We start from the raw sequence: 17,956 nt of genomic DNA on the forward strand, positions 1-17,956 counted from the left end.
ATGATAGAACACTTCCACGATTTTGAACGGGGAATTGACAACATGACTACCGCTACCAGATTGTTGCGCAAAGCTTGACGTGTAAATGAGCATTAAGGTCATTTGGACATGGAAATTGACAAGGTAACCAACAACAACAATGAATGACCCCAAATGAAAAAGGAATAAGGTTACTTAGGGATAGGCCACGTGTTGTGCAAAAAATATTGCTATTGGGGAATAGGAGGAACTTGCCAATCTGTTCCCATGGGAAAGAAGAGCAAGGAGATTGCCACTTGATCAATAAGCTTTCCGTGACAGGGTGCACGAAAGGGAATCTGACATGTATCAACCTTTGAACCATCCAATATAATGTTTGCCCTTTGCATTTGGCTATACGTGAACATCTATGCATACAAGACCCCTGGACTAATCATTGATCCCTATACATTCCAAGTATGTGCTTGAATGGGAGCCTAGGCCTACGACATGTGTACAATCGTGTCACATGTGTACATATAGACTATCTGCGTGCTCACATTTCCTTTTCATCCATGAAATGATAAGAAGAAAAAGAAGAGAAAATATGACAAACTCTTATGAATTTAGTAGAAAAGTACATATACCTATTGTAAAAATTTGCTCTTTGATAAAGATTTATAGTTGCCAAAGTTTCAAAGACTCATCAATATCAACGATTTTGTGTGAATTCGGTGAGTGGCCACCCATCATTTTTGAAACAAGAGGGAATGATGAGAAAATAGTCAAATCGAAAGGAATTTAGTGGCGGAAAGAGGTTGGAATTGATGGGTCGGATGGTGTCATCAATTTTGTTTTTTCGAAAGGTGTCCAACTGGCAAGGTGTTTTGAAATAAAAAGCTTCGACCAATGTGTTAATGAACGAAGAAACAAATGGGGGTGCACTGAAGTTTCCTCCGGACATAAGAAGTAAATTGCGGTTCTTAATCTTGAGGAGCCGAAAGTTGCGGATCAAGGTATGCAAGAAACCCTAATTTTGACATCCACGCTCACAGACACACACCAACACATTATACATATGCATCAGAATTGGAATAGGAATTTTAGTCAAAATGAATTTATGTCATGTGTGTGTTTTGTGTGCATTTGGAATGTGATTTGATCCAAGAGTGGGAAAAAAGCAAACGCAAAAGCAAGCTAATCAATCCATGTAGTGTATTTTTTTTAGTGTGATTTGATCCTCGAATTAGAAATCAAAAAGCAAAAAGCAAAAAGCAAAAAGCAAAAGGCAAAAGCTGAGAGTAAATTGCTATGGTTTTCCCATTTCACACTGTTAAAATTACTAGTTTTTTTTGTCCGCGCAAATATCAGATATTTCTATAAATAAATATTTATTAAATGCATAAAAAAAACAAAATATGAACATTTAATTTGGAGAGGAATGATTAGAGCGTTCGTGTGGGGTGGGGGGGAAAGATATAAAATTGTTATTTATTTATTTTTTCGTTCAATTTTTTGATATTGTTTTTTATTAAAAGAAAATGCTGTAGAGAGATGAAAACATCCAAAGACTAATTAGAAAAAACAATACGAAATTAAAGAAGAGAGAAGATAGAAGAATTAACTGTAAAAATCCTGTTTTATCTTTTTCTAAAAAGAAGAACCCCCCCAAAAAAAAGAAATTAAAGATTTTTGTTTTATTTTAATCTCGCCCAAATTGTGTAATAAATAGGAAAAATATAAATAAAAAAAAGGAAATCAGATCACCATGTATTTTGCTTTTTATTCATTTATTTTAGTAATTGACAAAAGAAATTAAAAAAAGGAATTTATTCAATTTAATAAGTAAAATAAAATAAACTTTTACTCTGTTTTTGTTGTTCTGTTCTGTTCTGTTCTTTCCTTTATTATTAATTTTTGCCTTTCTCCTCCATTTTCCCTCTCATTTTCTTGCTTGAATCTTTCTTTTCCATTTCCTGTTCATCCATCCATCCATCCATCCATCCATCCATAGCTGAAGCAGAAGAAATTGAAGGAAGAAAAGAACCCTCCATCACTTGAATCAATCAGTATGTCTGCTGAAAAACCAGACATGATCTCCCCCTACTCCAGTAGCCATAATCATAAACCTCCCTCTTCTCTGCAATCCATCTTCCATAAGAACAGAAAGCTATGGAAAAGAACAAGAAAATCTGAACCACCTTCATTGCCTACATCGCAATTAAACCTTCTTGACCCCTCAGAAACCCCCATGGATTTCAATGCAAACACTCGAATCAATCCCATCTTCTGTAGTGATAAAGTGGCCCCTTTTCATAAGAAACATATTCCTTCTGCCACTGAGGATTATGGTGAGCATGGCTTGCGTAGTCTGATGATCGTTGATGAAAGGTCATCGTCTGGCTACAGTAATGTGCTCAAAGATCAGACACTTGAGGGTAATGTGGATAGAAGAATGGATTCGAATTACATCGCGGGGGGGTCTCCTTCTTCATCGATATATTCGAGTATAAGTTCCAATAATAACAATGGTGTTAAGGTCGATTATGATCATGAGGGAAGAAACACAGAAAACCCTAATGTTAAGTATGATGAAGACTATTGGGTTCAGATCCAAGCAGAGCTTCTGTCAGCTGAATGCAAGCTGCTCAGAGCAGAGCAAGAACTTGTTCTCAGGAAATGGAGACAGGGGTGTGATGATGAGAAGACTGATAAACCAACCAACTATACAGATTCACCCGAAGATGAGTCTGAGGTTCGATTCCCGGACACACATCTTTCTTCTTTCTTTCAATGAACAATCTCAGTATTTTTTTACATTAATGGATCAAAAATTTGAATCCATTTTCTGATCTGATTAATAATTATGGTACTTGTTCGCAGCAGATTGCTTAAAGAATTTTAAAATACATTTGAATCATGCTAATGTTTACTGCTAATTTCTTTTCTTCACTTGGGGAAGTTTTTTATTGATTTATAATTCTATCTTTTAAAGTTTAAACACAGTTGAATTAAATCTTTTTTCTTTGTTTTTCGCTTGAATTTGATTGCAGGAAACAGGGGAGAAGACAGGCGAATATGGTTGCAATAACAACCATAACTGTAATCAAAGCAATCAAAAGAAGAAGAAGAAGAAGAAGAAAATGATGAGTAATAGTGTCGAACCTAATTGTGAGGCTATGAAGCAGTGCAGTCCCGATTTCGCTCATGAAGCATTGAGAAGGCTCAATTCTAATCATAATAGTAATCATAATAATAATAATAATAATAATAAATTTGTCACAGATTTCGTTTCATCCAATATTCCAAGTATAGTTCGCCCAATTGATCTGCTAGATGACCCAACCCAAGCTTTACAAGAAAGGCTACAGAATTTACTCCTTGTTAATGCTTCATCATCATCGCCTGCATCTTCTTCTTTTTCTTCCCCTACACCTTCTCCAGCTAGACAATATGTTAAGAGCCATGTAAGATTTCATTGGCTTACTCTTGAAACCTAACCCTAATCTATGCGATGTTGGTTATCTTTTTTATTATTATTTATTTTTCATCAATTATAGAGAGATCATATGGTTACAGTATATAGATTTATCTGTAATTGGTTTTTGAAATCCGATGATTTTCTCCTTATACTTTTTAACTATCAGGATCATCATTCAAGGTCAGTAGATAGTATGTGCAAGAATTGTGGTGGTTTGAACTCGCAGCAAGGATCAATGGCAGCTAAAATTAGAGATAGCGCAGGCAAACAATCCATAATGCACGGACAAGATCAACGGCAGCTGGATGATGAGGTGAGTAAGTCTAAATTTTATATTGTAGCGATTGTGAATGTGGTAACGAATTAGGGATTCATATGTAAAAATCATTCCGATTATGATGGTTATTATTATGATTGTGAATGTGGTAACGAATTAGGGATTCATATGTAAAAATCATTCAGGTTTTAAAAACATCCTTAAATCTTTTTTAATTTAAATTTGTTGCCCCCATTCCCGATTCCCATTCAAATGCAGGAATTTGCAGTAACTCCAGAACCAGAGATGTATTGCAAAGCGACGATCCGGCGGATCGTGGAGCAAATGCGAGTGGAGTCAGAGCACTGGTCCCAAATGCAGGATGTGCTGCGGAGCCTGCAGGAAGAGATGTCTACTCTGAGTCGAGAGAGGGAGCAGTGGGAGACACGGGCTCTCCGAGCAGAAGCAGAGCTTCTTTCACTCCATGAGACGGTACAATTCAATTGATACACCTTCACCTTCTCTCAATTCTCAGGAACTTTGGATCAATTCCATCATATCTATTATTACATCTTATTGTATGCCAATCAATGTATACATATATGTATGGCAATCTGTCTAGGTAATGGTATATGTATGCATGTATGCATGTATGTAAGCATGTGTGTATGTATGTAATGGTATGTGTCTAGGTAATGGTATATGTATGAATGTGTCTAGGTAATGGTATATCAATATGTATGTATGTGTGTGTGTATGTATGTAATGGTATGTGTCTAGATAATGGTATATCAATATGTATGTATGTGTGTGTATGTATGTAATGGTATGTGTCTAGGTAATGGTATATCAATATGTATGTATGTGTGTGTGTGTGTATGTATGTAATGGTATGTGTCTAGGCAATGGTATATCAATATGTATGTGTGTGTGTGTGTATGTAATGGTATATCATTATATGTATACATGCAGATATGTATGTATGTTTGTAATGGTATGCATCTATGTATGTGTGTTTGTGTGTATATATGTATGTATGTATGTATGTATGTGATGGTATGCATGCATGTATGTAGGATATATGTTTGTATGTATGTATATATGTATGTACATATATGTGTCTGTATGTATGTTGTATGTTGTATGTGTGCATGTGGTGTGTGTCTACACACATATGTATATGCCCTCTTGCTGCACTAATTTTTGTCTTGAAATTGTTGTAGGCTCATGAAATGTACTCCCGGGCTAAGAATGCCGAACAAGAATGTGCGGCCCTTCGGACGGAGAGGAAGTTTTTGATGCTCAAGCTTCAGAACCTGAAGCAACACACAACAACTAAGGCTGCTAGGCATATGGCAATGGAGATGCGGAGTGACAACGGTATGGGTAAGATGTCAAACCCATGCCATGGAACCGACACTCTATTGTTTCCTAGGGAGGTGACACCATTGTCACTTCCCAAAGTTTCGTATGATGTCGACGAGATCAAGAAGAATTTATGCGGCACCAGTGTGCTAGACGAGAAACCACCCCGCTATAACTTCGCCGGTTACAGCGTCGGTTCGCTTGAGGATCTACACTCGGCTCGGCTTTGCGAATCATTTGTTCATAGCCGGAACGAAAGCAGTAGGAGCAGCGTGGACCTCGGACACCATGGTAGCCAAAAGATCAACTTACTAAGCAAGTCCAATATCAAGAAAGCGCTAGATTTCAATGTGAACGGTGTCCCCCCAAGCAATGAGGTAGTAGTAGGACACACTACTCTTGCCACGAAGAAATCTACCCGAAGTAACTACTATCGCCTCGGCCATACTTATCAACGGTTGTTTAGTAAAGGGTCGGGTGGTTCCGGCTCGAAGGTAGATGAATATCCGTGCAAGAATCGCTCTTCGAGTGATAGTCGAGTGATAAGGCCTAAGAAGGAATACAAACCAAGAAGTGACGATGATATTGATGTCGATATTGATGTGGTGCCTAACATGCATTTTATAAGGAACCAGAAAGTAAAGAACGGCGTGGAATATCGTGGTACCAACTTTGGGAATGTGGAAAGGAAGAAGGCACGGTTAATTAATCTTAGTGACAAGGAAAATCGGCCAGGGAGTCTTATATCATATACCGCATGTCAATATGAAGGAAAAGATGGATTTGTGACCGGATGCGTCCGGGTGGATGATGATAAGTATCAAGATTATTTTGTATCGTCGAAGAGCATTAAATCCCCGAATATCCCCACGGCTCCGACATCGACACCGTCCAAGTTCCCTTTTTCTGAGGTTGCGAACAATATACCCACCTCTTCCATATTCAAAATCTAGCCCTAAGGAAACCCTAAGATATTTGTACACCCAAGTTCAAGCATTAATATCCCACACTAGACAAGGATGAATGGTGATATCTATAACCAATACATATACACATTTGTATGTGCATTTTGATACTAGTGTACGAAGATGGTAAATAAGAATGTGACGACTTTCTATGTAAATCTGAAATACTCTATAATTACCGTGTGTTATAACAATATCTTTCCAAGGGCCCGTGATTGTTGTGTTGTACAATGGGTGGTGTTGATGATGGATGGTTTTACTATACGAGTGGTTCCTCCATGGTCTAGTGTAATAATGTTGTTACGCTAGATGCATGAATGAATGTAGGTTGAATGCGTTTCTAATGTCAAAAGTGATGCGGGCAATCATTGCATGAGGTTGTTTATGTAACTGGAGCATACATATGTAATCCATGTATATGTTGTTGAATGTAATGTTGTCCAATCAAACTTTGTCCTAACTGGTTCAAACTTATCGTTACTTGTTACTCCGTCTTGTAAAGGAGCGGGAGTCTCTCGTTCCTTTCTTCTCTCCATTGTGACTTTTGGATTGAAAGTTAGGAACTTATTTTATTTGACACATGACAAAAGTGTGAATCATCGAAGTTTGAGCTTTATTGTTTTTTTCTCTCTTTATACATACATGAATGATACATACATACATACATACATACATACATACATACATATATATATATATATATTGGTTTTATGATGATTGTGAGAGGGAGAGAAAGTTCAAATGTCACCAAATCCCCATAAAAAGAAGATAGCATGGAGACAAGAACAAAGTCCATGGTTTTCTATGTTATTTTATTGAGTAATGAAGGAAAAGGGTTAGGGTTTGGAAGAGTTCAAAACACTCCATGAAACCCCAAAATGAAGACAAGTGGAAGTAGTGGAGGAGTGTAAAGCAATTCATTGGATGAAATGAGTCTATAAACAAAGGGACCAAAAGAGCAGAGCATAATGGAGGGCAATATGTGAAAATTTGGAGAACGCCCATGTCATCATAATAACTAATGAATAAGAACATAAAAAAGTTAAAAACTACCATTTAAAAAAAGAAAGAGAAAATCCTCACACACATTTTCACTCACACATACACACACATGCAGACATTTCATGTGTTGTCACAAAATATGTCACATTACACACACAAATTGTACCCTTTCACATCATGTGTGTTTTCTTCTTGTTGGTTTGTTGCACACTTTTGCATGCTTCACACACTTCATTACATATATATGTATAGCTAGATAGCTAGATAGCTAGCTATCTATATGTACTCACTATCACCATTATTAGCTGACCTTTCTATCATGTCTCTCTCTCTCTCTCTCTCTCTCTCTCTCTCTCTCTCTCATTCTAGCCCTAGCTCTAGCCTAGCCTCCTAGGCATCCATGACATAGAAGATCACAATTTACGTATCTATCTATAAGGGAAATTGTACCCCCTTTGAAATGATCCAATATCCTCCTCCATCATACCCCCCTCCCTTCTCCCTTGCCTCTTGCCTTGGTGGTGGTTTGGCCCGGAGTAGTAAGTAGTAGTGACAACGTTGTACCGTCGAGATAGAACCCAAGTTTGATCCTCGCTCCTCATTCCATTGATTCATGTCCAGTTTCCCATGGATGTTAATAATCTATCTATCCATTCGAAATATCTGAAACGGATTTCCGGTTGATCTGTTATCAATACCACACATACCCCCGCCCGTCATGTCAATACCCATCCTTATGCATGAATATATGAATTTCCTAATTTCGTCGACATGCAATATATCTTAGGTCAAAAACAAGTACACGCATTATACAATATTGTATTCTCATTTATCTTGTAAGTTGTAGGATTGATAATATTTACCCTTGTTATAAGGGACACATTGTTGAGAATTAGTAAAATACCAAGGTTATCATTGAAATTAATTACGATTATACACGGCCATTGTTGATATTTTGATGTCATTGTGGGTGCAATATTATAATATCTACCCTACACATGATGGGGTTTACACTACTTGGTGTTTACTACATGCTTGAGGACAATGTCTAAGAAAAGTTTCTTTAGCAATAAACCAAGTTTCATTTTTATGCTTTGATGTGTTCATTCGAATTCATGAGATGACATGAACAATCCATAGAACTCAAGGGATTATATTTTTATTGAAAATAGTCCACTTTATAAATTACTTTCCGTTGATTTTTGTCTATTTCGTTTTCCTCATTATCATGGTTTGGGTATGTTACGCCGATTTCAAGTGGAAATGCTACCTTTAAATTTCACATTTTTCAATAGGACATAACATACCCTCTTTATCTCCTCTTTGGCCACCGACAATTGACGAAACATTTCTTAAGAGTTTTTTATCTCAAGGAAACCCCTAAGAAAAAGTGACACTTCTCATTAGACAAATCATTCCTTCAATAATAGTTACACTTCTAATTAGACAAATCATTCCTTCAATAAAAGTTACAGTTTGAATTAGACAAATCACTCCTTCAATATCCTTTTGCCGACATGTCTTGAGTGCAACTATATACATAGTTCAAATCAATTCCATTAAGTTTGATCATCACCTAACATTCAATGACTTTTGGTGTCATCTTGATTCCAATGGGTAGGAAGAGTGTCCTTTCTCAATAGTGCGACTTAGTTTTGAAACTAAACTTTACTCGAGGATTTGATTCCCAAGGCCATGATTGTAACTCATCCATGGACAACCCGGTCGAAAACATAGCTTGATGGATGTATGTATAGGGAAAGATCCCAAATGTTAACTTAACGTATGATGATTGTATTTCCCAAGGAAGAGTAATTCTCTTTTCTAATTTGTTTCGATTACATCAATAAGATCAAGTTCATCTCATTTGAGGCATCTCTCTCTCTCTCTCTCTCTCTCTCTCGGCTAGATATTGAAATTTCGAAAACCAAAACCGGTAATTTTTTGTTTACACAAAGCTCAAGTCTATCACTTGGAAAGACACTCTGACTCAAACATATGCATTTTCCCCTCGTCGATAAGGAACTCTAGATAAGGTTGGATGGTTTATTATATTCAAATGGTTTGATATATTACATTGCTCAAAGTTCCAATGCACATCAATAAATATTATCCTGGGAGTTTTTGGCATTATAGGGACCATCCATCATCAAATGACACCATCTAAATAAACAACAAAATGTTTTCTAATTAAGTTCTTTAGATCCCATCAACCGTTACCATATAAAAACTAGTTTCTTTAAAATGATGTCTTTCCTAATTTATGCACCCACATGCATTTATGTCCTTGCATAATTTGTTATTCGAGCCCCATCAATCGGGCCATAAATCTAATCACACCCTCACAACTAGTATTGTTGGAAGAAGCAACACAACTAATGGCCTCAATTGCGTGGGACCCATTGCCAACTACAAGCTTCCCTCGTAAACAATCCCTTTGCAAGGTACCGACTCCCCTTGTAAACAATCCCAATGCAAGGTACTAACTTCACTCATAAACGGTACCACTTTCTCTACAATCTATACACACTCATTAGAGTCCATCATTCACAACGTGGTGGTCCTCATTATTACATTTCTTAGTGCTTGCCTCTTGTCATGAAAGCCGACAACTCATGGAGCCCCCTACCACCTTAGGGATTGCCAAACTGCAATCATCAGACTCCTTAGCCTTTAGGAATTCAAACCTTGGGTTTGTCATTATAACAACTTATGTAAGCTAACTTCCACCATCTTTAGACAAAAATAGGATGTTCTTGTCGAATTTCTAGGTCACATCATTCACTTCTTTTGTATGGTTGAAACTTAATACTGTAATTTGCTCCTTTCTCCTAGATATAAACTACAAGCATTTATTTTAGTTATTCAAGGTTATTACTATCACACTTACAACTTGTAAATTTGCACTTGTTTTGTTAATGACATTTAAATAAGTATCTTGGAGTACTAACTCAATTAACATTTCCAAGCATTTGGAGCCCACAAAATAATAACCTCAAGCTACACTTTCTTAAGATGTTAAGCTGCCGTAGTTTTTCTTCTCCTTACCTTCCTAGCCTCCTCTAGGTACTCGGCTCATTGCTTATTGTTATAGGTTCATCTTCTCTTTACTCTTGTAATTTTAATGTACTTACCCTCGTAAAGTATGCTAGAATAGACAATGGGGTGGTGGTGTTGGTGTATGCGAAGGGAATGAAGTTATTTCAAAAGCATTGAAAAAAACATATATTTAATGAATACAAATAAACTAAATACAATTCAACTCATTAGTAGAACAACTTTTTCTCCAAGGCATCATATACTTTAATGAATACAACTAGATTAAATGGCGTGTAGTCTACACGAAGATACTATAAAATCTACTCAATTGCATTGCAATTGCATACCAATTGGTGTTAAGTCTAGGTAGAGTGGGAGTTTATTGAGAGTAGTATGAAAAAAAAAATAGAGGTTTCCAGAGACACCTCCATACATCAAGTATGTACATATTGGCACGATGTAGACAATGCAATCAACTTAGAGAAAACAAAATAATAGTCATGATATTTATACAGAAATGGGGAAGTAACGACATACATCTAGTAAATTTAGTTAGTGGACACATCGTCAAGGATGTCTTAAATCTAGGTCATGGTTTTTTTTATTACAAAAATATCAATATAGGACACATTTGTCATTATCCTATTATCTCTTGTGATACCCTTGTCAACACATTAACATTCTTCGAATTTTCATATGCCTATTACATAGACTTATGTCTCATCCTCCTAGTTGCCGACTACCTTGTGTTGTCTTATCAACTTCCTCTATATTCTTGTCAACACACTGACATTCTTCGAATTTTCACATGCCTATTGCATAGACTTATTTCTCATCCTCCTAGTTGCCGAAAACCATTACAAACAAAAACCATTACCATTACCACATAGGCTTCGGTACAATGGTAATGGTTTTTGTTTGTTTGAGCAAAAAGTTGGAGTTGAAAATATTGTAGAATATCATATACTATTATGAAAATCCCAAGGTCTGTCCTTTTGTAGAATTCGATAATTATACGACATATCCAACACTTGTATTCGACAGGCTTTTGAGATATTGTTGGTATACCGTATTATTAAGGCATACTTTCTCATGTTGGTGGCGTGTGTAATCCTTCACGTTTTTGTGAGTTGTGACATATATTTTGTCGGTTACAACTTCTACACATCAATTTCTTTCATAAGATTGATGTAGCTTTATGTTTACTTTCGAGAATGGAAAAGCAAGGCAATGATCCTTGCCATATGAGGAGCCAACACATTCTCTATTGAGAAATGGATTAGAAAGACAATAGGGTATCATTGCATGTGATCTCTTAATATATTTAGTCTTCTTGCAATGTTAAGGGATAATATTGATAATATGCTACTAGCTTGTGGTCATAAGTGTTTCTGATTCTTTATGTGTTTGTATGTTTTGTTTCCATATATGGATTGGTAAAGACAAAAAGAGAGAGTACTAGGATATATTTGCATGTGATATTTCTTTTGCAAATGAAAGAAAAACATTGCTCTGCAATGATTTCTTTCTTGTTTGATGAAATGACTTTCTTAATTTTCTCAACTCTTAATTGGACGATCTTGATTGCATAGGCACCAGAATTTCAATATATGTTACCTTCTTTCATCTTTTTTGTTTTGCTTATAAAAGTGAGAGAAATTGATTTGGCTTTCCATTGCGTGTAGATGTTCTCTTGTATTTGTTAAAGATACACATTGCATTCTCAACTTTCAATTGCTTTCCTGTATGTATTTAACATATAGTGACGACAATTCTTGTATCTCTATCTGCTTGTATTTTTTGATTGGGTACACCGTACATGGATTGATAGAAAGGTCTCTTGCTTGTAAATTTGATAAGGGCATATCCATTACTAAGTTAGCATTTCATACTAATAGTCTACCCATAGAAGACGGGACTAATCTATTAACTATAATAAAATGACACGATTATGAAGAAATTAATTCAGACTCAATGTTTGATTAAGAGAAATAAGCTTCTTCCACAAAATAGCAAGGGGGTTCAATTAAAGATAACCCTCGCCTTTTCTTTACAAAGGTAACGAACTAGAATTCATGCACTCGATCTACAACGTCACATTTAATGGTCTTTCAATACGAAGGTTCTACACAACATATCATTCAATGGCAAAAATGGTTATGCTTGAACATTTGAGTTGTCTTGATCGACTTGTAAAGCACCATATTTCCAACATTACAAGATCAATATATCGATTAGTTCAAGAGCTTTTCGATCCTACCTTTGCAATGATACAATATTTAATGTACCTTCACTTTTAGGTCTCATAGGCATAATTTAATGTCTTCCATTCTTGTTTGTCATCACGCTCTCTATCTAGGTCATCATCAACCCAAAATTGGGACACCTATTTACAGTTACAAGCGTGCAACCATATATTTTCATCCATATGCCATTGAAAGTAAGAAGGATGACATTACTTGGTTTTAGAGGACCATAATAGACCCTCATCATCATCTATCCTATCTTTGTCTCATTGCAACCTTACTTCATAGTGATCTATGAAATCTAGCTTTGCATTAGAATGCAGCAGCAACAAATGTATATATCAATATTTCGGAGAATTGAGATATTCTTTAATAATGTAAGTCATTAAGTTGAGATTCAAATAAGTTTGTGTGAGGGGAGCACATCAATTATTGTGTATGCATATATTCTTGGCAAAGGTGCAACCTCAAAGATGTGATTTATATTATGTTGTCCTAGTGAAATTGTAGAACTGCATAAGAACAAAACTTATATGATGTTAAAAAGGCTTGATCCAATAAAAGATGGCCCCTTTCTAATCCCTACAATACCCAAAATATATCAAAATATTTGTATTGATATAATCTGCCCATAATAAATTGCCAATAATGTGGTTATAGTATTCCTCATTAAACATCCAACAATCAAACCCAACACAAGAAGATATGGACAGCTGAGTTAGGAAATGTTGAGATAGAAACTACTTGCTTGTGATAAGGTAACATTAATAGATTTTTTCCAAGTTTGCCTGAAAATGGGACGTGCATTTTACTTGATACTTACATTACTATAGTTCAATCAATTTTGTTGCTTGCTCGGTTTAATGAAGCCCTCATTGATCTCTAATAGTTTGGCACCAAAAAAACTCTTGTGAAAGATTTACAATGTTCACAAATCAGGCAAATTTGATGAGTAAGTTGGGTTGCAATAGAATCATCCCTATCAATCATGAATATATCATCACCAAAATCATTGTTGTCATCATTATCATCATCACATAACAATGCCTGTGTATATTATTGAGAATCTTCAGACTTATTCCCGTCAAGTTGCGCAATCTCGAGGAGAACCTTAAATAGTGCTTGTGGCCTAGAGAAGAAGGGAGAGTGGTCACTACCTTTGAGCTTAAACACTCGATTTGGGGGGTTAAGATTCACTAAATTCTCTTGGACTGAGGAAGGCAATGCTCGATCCTCTGTTGTCGAGACATAAAAGCGTGGTATAGAACCGTAGTTCTCCAGGGTAAGTGAGATTCTTTCCATCACTGGAGCAAAAGGAATGGGCCTTATCGATACCATTGCAAGAGCAAAATCCTGTTAGTACCACTAAGCATTTTAAAGTTTTGTTTCCCACACATTCACCGTGCATGTATATGAAGTTCACTTATTTAGGTCTTTTTACAATACTATGCGTATATACACCGTATACTTCAAATTGGTTTTCTATATATGCCATGCATGTATATACCATTTTCACATACTGAATGTCTTCATTGCCATGCATATATACACTAAGTTCATGCATATCAATGCTTTTCGCACATGCCATGCATTATTGTTATTGTTATTGTCCCTTTTAAGTCAATCCATGCAACGACATACGCCATACAAAGAGAGTAAAGACCCAAGCATATATGTGCATAAAAAGGAAACCTTGGCAGGAGTTTGATTAAAGAACAAATCCTTTAGGTAATCTTTGTTTAGCACAATGGATGTAGGTGACTGAGAATCCTTGTCGGCATAATTGAGTACTTGGGCATTCGATAATAAATCGTCGGGTGTCACCTGAAATTTCATTAACATAACATTCACATGAATATAACCAATCAAAACACTTAAGATTACTAGGACGCTAATCACATTCAGGTACAACCTGACCTGAAGAGAAAATGCATCAAAGGCTCTTTGCCCATTGGTAATCATAGTGGCACTTATGAATATGGATTTTGCAATCTTTCTTGGAAACATCTCCATTGCATATGATATACAAACCCCTCCGATGTCATGACCCACCAATATAACCTACACAACAAAACCATCCTTCCGTTATATGAATCCAAATGTGATGGAATATTTGGTCATAAATAAGAGAGCTAACAATTAAAACCTTCTTTGTTTCATTGAGATTCTTGAGCCAATCAATTAAGGGTTTTGTATAGATGTCAAGACCAAGTATTGAGTTAGGATCAGTAGAATCAATGCCGGAACCAGATAAATCGATTGCATCCGCAATGAACCCAGCTCCTTCAAGTGTAGCAATGAGCTTGTACCAACACCAAGCTCCAAATCCACCACCATGAATGAGCAAAAAGTGGTTTGTCTCAACGCTAAGAGAACCCTCCTGCGAGTAGAGGTATATATAAACACAGACACAAGGTGCAGAGACCATGAGTGGATGGATCTTGTACATCAAGTTAATATGAAATCAAAGAAAAACAACCTAAACTTTAAAAAACACAAGAAGTTTGAGAGTTTTCCAATGTACTGGAAAGGAGCGGATCTTCAGGCATGTTTCCCAAAAGTATGCAAGAAGGTTTAGAAATATTTCCCGATATCACATAACTTTCCAGGGTTTGAATGGTTAACCATACAGTCTCAAGGGGAATCAATTTATCGAGTTTATTCTACTTAATATTCATGATGTAGATCATGGCTTCACGAGAGAGGGTTACAATCCCTTGTACATGGAACTTTAGGTCATGTGAGTTTGTCCTGTACCTGAGGTTTTGGAAGGCCAGGATATGATTTTTTTTTAGTATCACTTTTATTACTAGTGGGAAACCTCAAAGTGAGGTGAAACCCCAACAAGAAAAAAGAGAAGTATACAAGTGTTGATTAGACACTAAAGGGCTTAGAAACACTTAAAGTAAAGAGTGTAAATTATGCAGTGTGATGTCTCTCAGTTGTAGACAATCAAACAGAGATTGCCTGAGGGATTGCTTAAAGAAGCTAACTTCATGCAGTTGGAAGCCCAGGCTATGATTTTGTTGAAGGAGTTCATGTCAAAGATGAATAATTCTCATTTGGAATGGGACATCAGAAAGACCCACACTTTCTCTCATGTTTTTCTATGTCAGTGCATTCGACATTACGAGGTTCCGGTTCGAATTGATCTTAGTGCCAAAAAGAATATCCAAGACCTCTTATATTTATATGAAGGTAGACAAGAATAAAGAATGAATTAAGCTCACTGCTAATACAACCTCATAACATTAGATCTTAATCCACAGAGTGGCCAGAATCATGGTGGGAAACAAATGCTCAAACCTAATAATGTATAGATAACACAAAAGGAACCCAATAGTAAAGACATTTTGAACTACACTTAATCTAAGATATGCTGGAAACTTTTGCCATGTATTCTGAATCAAGAATTTGTTAAGAGGAAGTGTGCTAACCAAACCTTTAATGTGGAGATGAGTTCATGGGGTTGCAAGACAGGATCATCAGGATGGCGGACACGAACACTCGAGCTTCTCGCTACGGCATTATTAGTATTAATAGCATTTGCAGTAGTAGTGGAGGAGGAGGAAGAAGAAGAACCGTGTTGTTTTGGAGTCGTACTTCTTCGGGTCCGAACCGAAGTCGATCTTTCGAACCTAAGTTGCTGCTGAAGAAGAATCATAGCTAATGCTTGCTGTTGTTTCTGCACAAATCCTTCTTCTTCTCCTGCTTCTTCTTCTTCTTCTTCTTCATAACTTGCTTTCTTCATCCCATTAATTCCTCTTCGATTACTACTTCTACCGATGCTACTACTGTGATTACTACTGCTTCTACTACAACGATTAATGCTAGACCTTAAGCTTAGAGCTTCCTTGAGTGAATCGCCCCTCTTCCTCCTCTCTCTCTCCAATGGCAAAACACAAGAAAAGCCATGACCCATGTTCTTCTTCTCGATTGCACAAAAAATCTGAAATGGTCTCTCCTTTTCTTCTTTTTTCTTTCCTCATCTTCTGCATATTCATCCCTGATAGGAAGGAATAAAGGTTTGAATGTACCACACAGCAGCAGCCACGCAGGAAATGCTCTTTCTTTCTAGGGTTTCTCAGTGGAGACAGAGAGAGACAGAGAGAATAATATACACAATTATATAATGGATTGATTTTAATTTAATCATTTGATCTGAGATCTCTGCGGCTTCTTTTTTCACATATAGTATTTAAATGGAATTTTTGGTTTGTTTAATTGAGGGGTAGGGTGTAAACATCAAGAGGGAGGGGGGGGGGGGGGGAATATTCTTTTTTCATGGATCTCCAAGAACCCATCATCATGAAAACACACATACACACATATATACATAGGGCTCTGTGTGTAATGAACAGAGCAGAAGAAACAGAGCACCCACATGAGCTTCTTATTGCATTGAATCCCAAGCTTTCATTCAAAAATCTAAGATTCTTATAAGTTATACATATACATATATATGTATACATATAATGTATATATGTACAAATGTATAGAGCACCCACATGAGCTTCTTATTGCATTGAATAACCAAGCTTTCATTCAAAAATCGAAGATTCTTATACATACATATATGTATATATGTATAGAGACATCTTCTCATTGTTCTTTGCTCCTAACTCTTTTCACATATTCTTTCCAAATAATCCATTGATTTTATGCTATGTAACATGTAATGCACGATCGTATAAAACTTCTAATGGGCGCCCTAGCAATTAGAATTGATAAGACGGGAGCTGCAATGTAATTGCATTTGGTCAAGACTACATGTTTGGATGGTTGGGTGGGAAATCAATGCCGACATCTCTCTCAAATGTGAGCTTACACATCAAAGAAAAGGCCTTGCACGTTAGAAGACATTGGATATGATGATATTCTTTGACAATGTTTGTTGCTATCCTTTTAGTAAACCTACAATCTTACTGATTAGTTGAAATCATAGATGTGTGTTATTAACATAAAAGGTTGGTATCAAATTCTTCATAGACAAATAAAACAATCAAGTGATGTGGAGAGATATGAACAGCTCGCCTCAAGCCACAAATTCATCTTTTCTCAATGAGAAATTCATCAAGAAGAGTGAGGTCTCCACACATTAAATCCTTTATTTGATTATAGCTTAACCAAAATATCTATTAGATCCTTAATTCTCTAGTATTCCTCTTGTTTCACCTACCCTTGGAATCATCACCTCATACGACATTTCCGGAATTCAAACATTTGGAGTGTTACACAATCAAAAAACATTCATAGTAATGTCATTTTCATCTAAATAGTACCAATTGCATGGGTTTATGGAAAGCAAAGGATATAAAAAACTCTAGAACAATTCTAATTCTTTAAATTTGTAATAGTATTTCCACAACCTAGAAAGTCACTTTTTTTGCTTGCCCTTAAATTTTGATGATCTCCCTAGCTAAGGGGTTTATGAATTTGAAGGGTGTTGAGGAAGCTGATGATAATGTCTTTTGGTAACAACGTAGCAAAAGAAGATCATAAGAGAAGAGAGAAAGAGAATGACTGCCTCAACAAGGAGGGAGAACTCGAGGTCTGATACACAATTTCATTTATGTGTATGTAGAAAGGTCATGCATTGTCATACCTAAGCATTCCCTCCCCCAACTAAAAGTGAAGTTTATAA

General features: G+C 36.3%; 2 protein-coding genes across 3 annotated transcripts; one reads left to right on the forward strand and one right to left on the reverse strand.

Moving 5' to 3' along the window:
- Window positions 1-2,014: 2,014 nt before the first annotated feature.
- LOC147865268 (uncharacterized) lies at window positions 2,015-6,183 on the forward strand. 2 transcript variants are annotated; one of them, XM_087318055.1, is made up of 6 exons: window positions 2,015-2,713; window positions 3,012-3,201; window positions 3,244-3,425; window positions 3,606-3,752; window positions 3,975-4,187; window positions 4,919-6,183. In XM_087318055.1, the coding sequence occupies exons 1-6, from the start codon at window positions 2,030-2,032 to the stop codon at window positions 6,011-6,013; spliced, it is 2,511 nt and encodes an 836-aa protein (XP_087174181.1). In that variant the 5' UTR covers window positions 2,015-2,029; the 3' UTR covers window positions 6,014-6,183. The 2 variants fall into 2 exon arrangements, with proteins under 2 accessions (XP_087174181.1, XP_087174180.1); XM_087318054.1 differs by having other exon boundaries at window positions 3,012-3,425.
- Window positions 6,184-13,140: 6,957 nt separating this feature from the next.
- On the reverse strand, window positions 13,141-16,264 carry LOC147865269 (putative methylesterase 11, chloroplastic). Its single transcript, XM_087318056.1, has 5 exons — window positions 15,755-16,264; window positions 14,459-14,692; window positions 14,230-14,373; window positions 14,005-14,136; window positions 13,141-13,665 (listed from the first exon to the last, which is right to left on the reverse strand). Exons 1-5 carry the CDS (start codon window positions 16,232-16,234, stop codon window positions 13,369-13,371), a joined length of 1,287 nt encoding a protein of 428 aa, XP_087174182.1. The 5' UTR covers window positions 16,235-16,264; the 3' UTR covers window positions 13,141-13,368.
- Window positions 16,265-17,956: the final 1,692 nt, after the last annotated feature.

The sequence above is a fragment of the Azolla caroliniana genome, unplaced genomic scaffold (assembly GCF_043228905.1).
Source record: "Azolla caroliniana isolate FFs.n. ecotype wild unplaced genomic scaffold, voAzoCaro1.0.p SCAF_4, whole genome shotgun sequence".
Lineage (NCBI taxonomy): Eukaryota > Viridiplantae > Streptophyta > Polypodiopsida > Salviniales > Salviniaceae > Azolla > Azolla caroliniana.

Excerpts from the sequence above, each read along its gene's own strand:
- LOC147865268 (XM_087318054.1), top strand. The coding sequence starts at position 2,030 with ATGTCTGCTGAAAAACCAGACATGATCTCCCCCTACTCCAGTAGCCAT. Across the intron at positions 2,714-3,011 it reads CACCCGAAGATGAGTCTGAG|GAAACAGGGGAGAAGACAGG; the intron begins GTTCGATTCCCG and ends ATTTGATTGCAG. Across the intron at positions 3,426-3,605 it reads GACAATATGTTAAGAGCCAT|GATCATCATTCAAGGTCAGT; the intron begins GTAAGATTTCAT and ends TTTAACTATCAG.
- LOC147865269 (XM_087318056.1), bottom strand. The coding sequence starts at position 16,234 with ATGGGTCATGGCTTTTCTTGTGTTTTGCCATTGGAGAGAGAGAGGAGG. Across the intron at positions 14,693-15,754 it reads AACTCATCTCCACATTAAAG|GAGGGTTCTCTTAGCGTTGA; the intron begins GTTTGGTTAGCA and ends CTCTACTCGCAG. Across the intron at positions 14,137-14,229 it reads TTGATGCATTTTCTCTTCAG|GTGACACCCGACGATTTATT; the intron begins GTCAGGTTGTAC and ends ATGAAATTTCAG.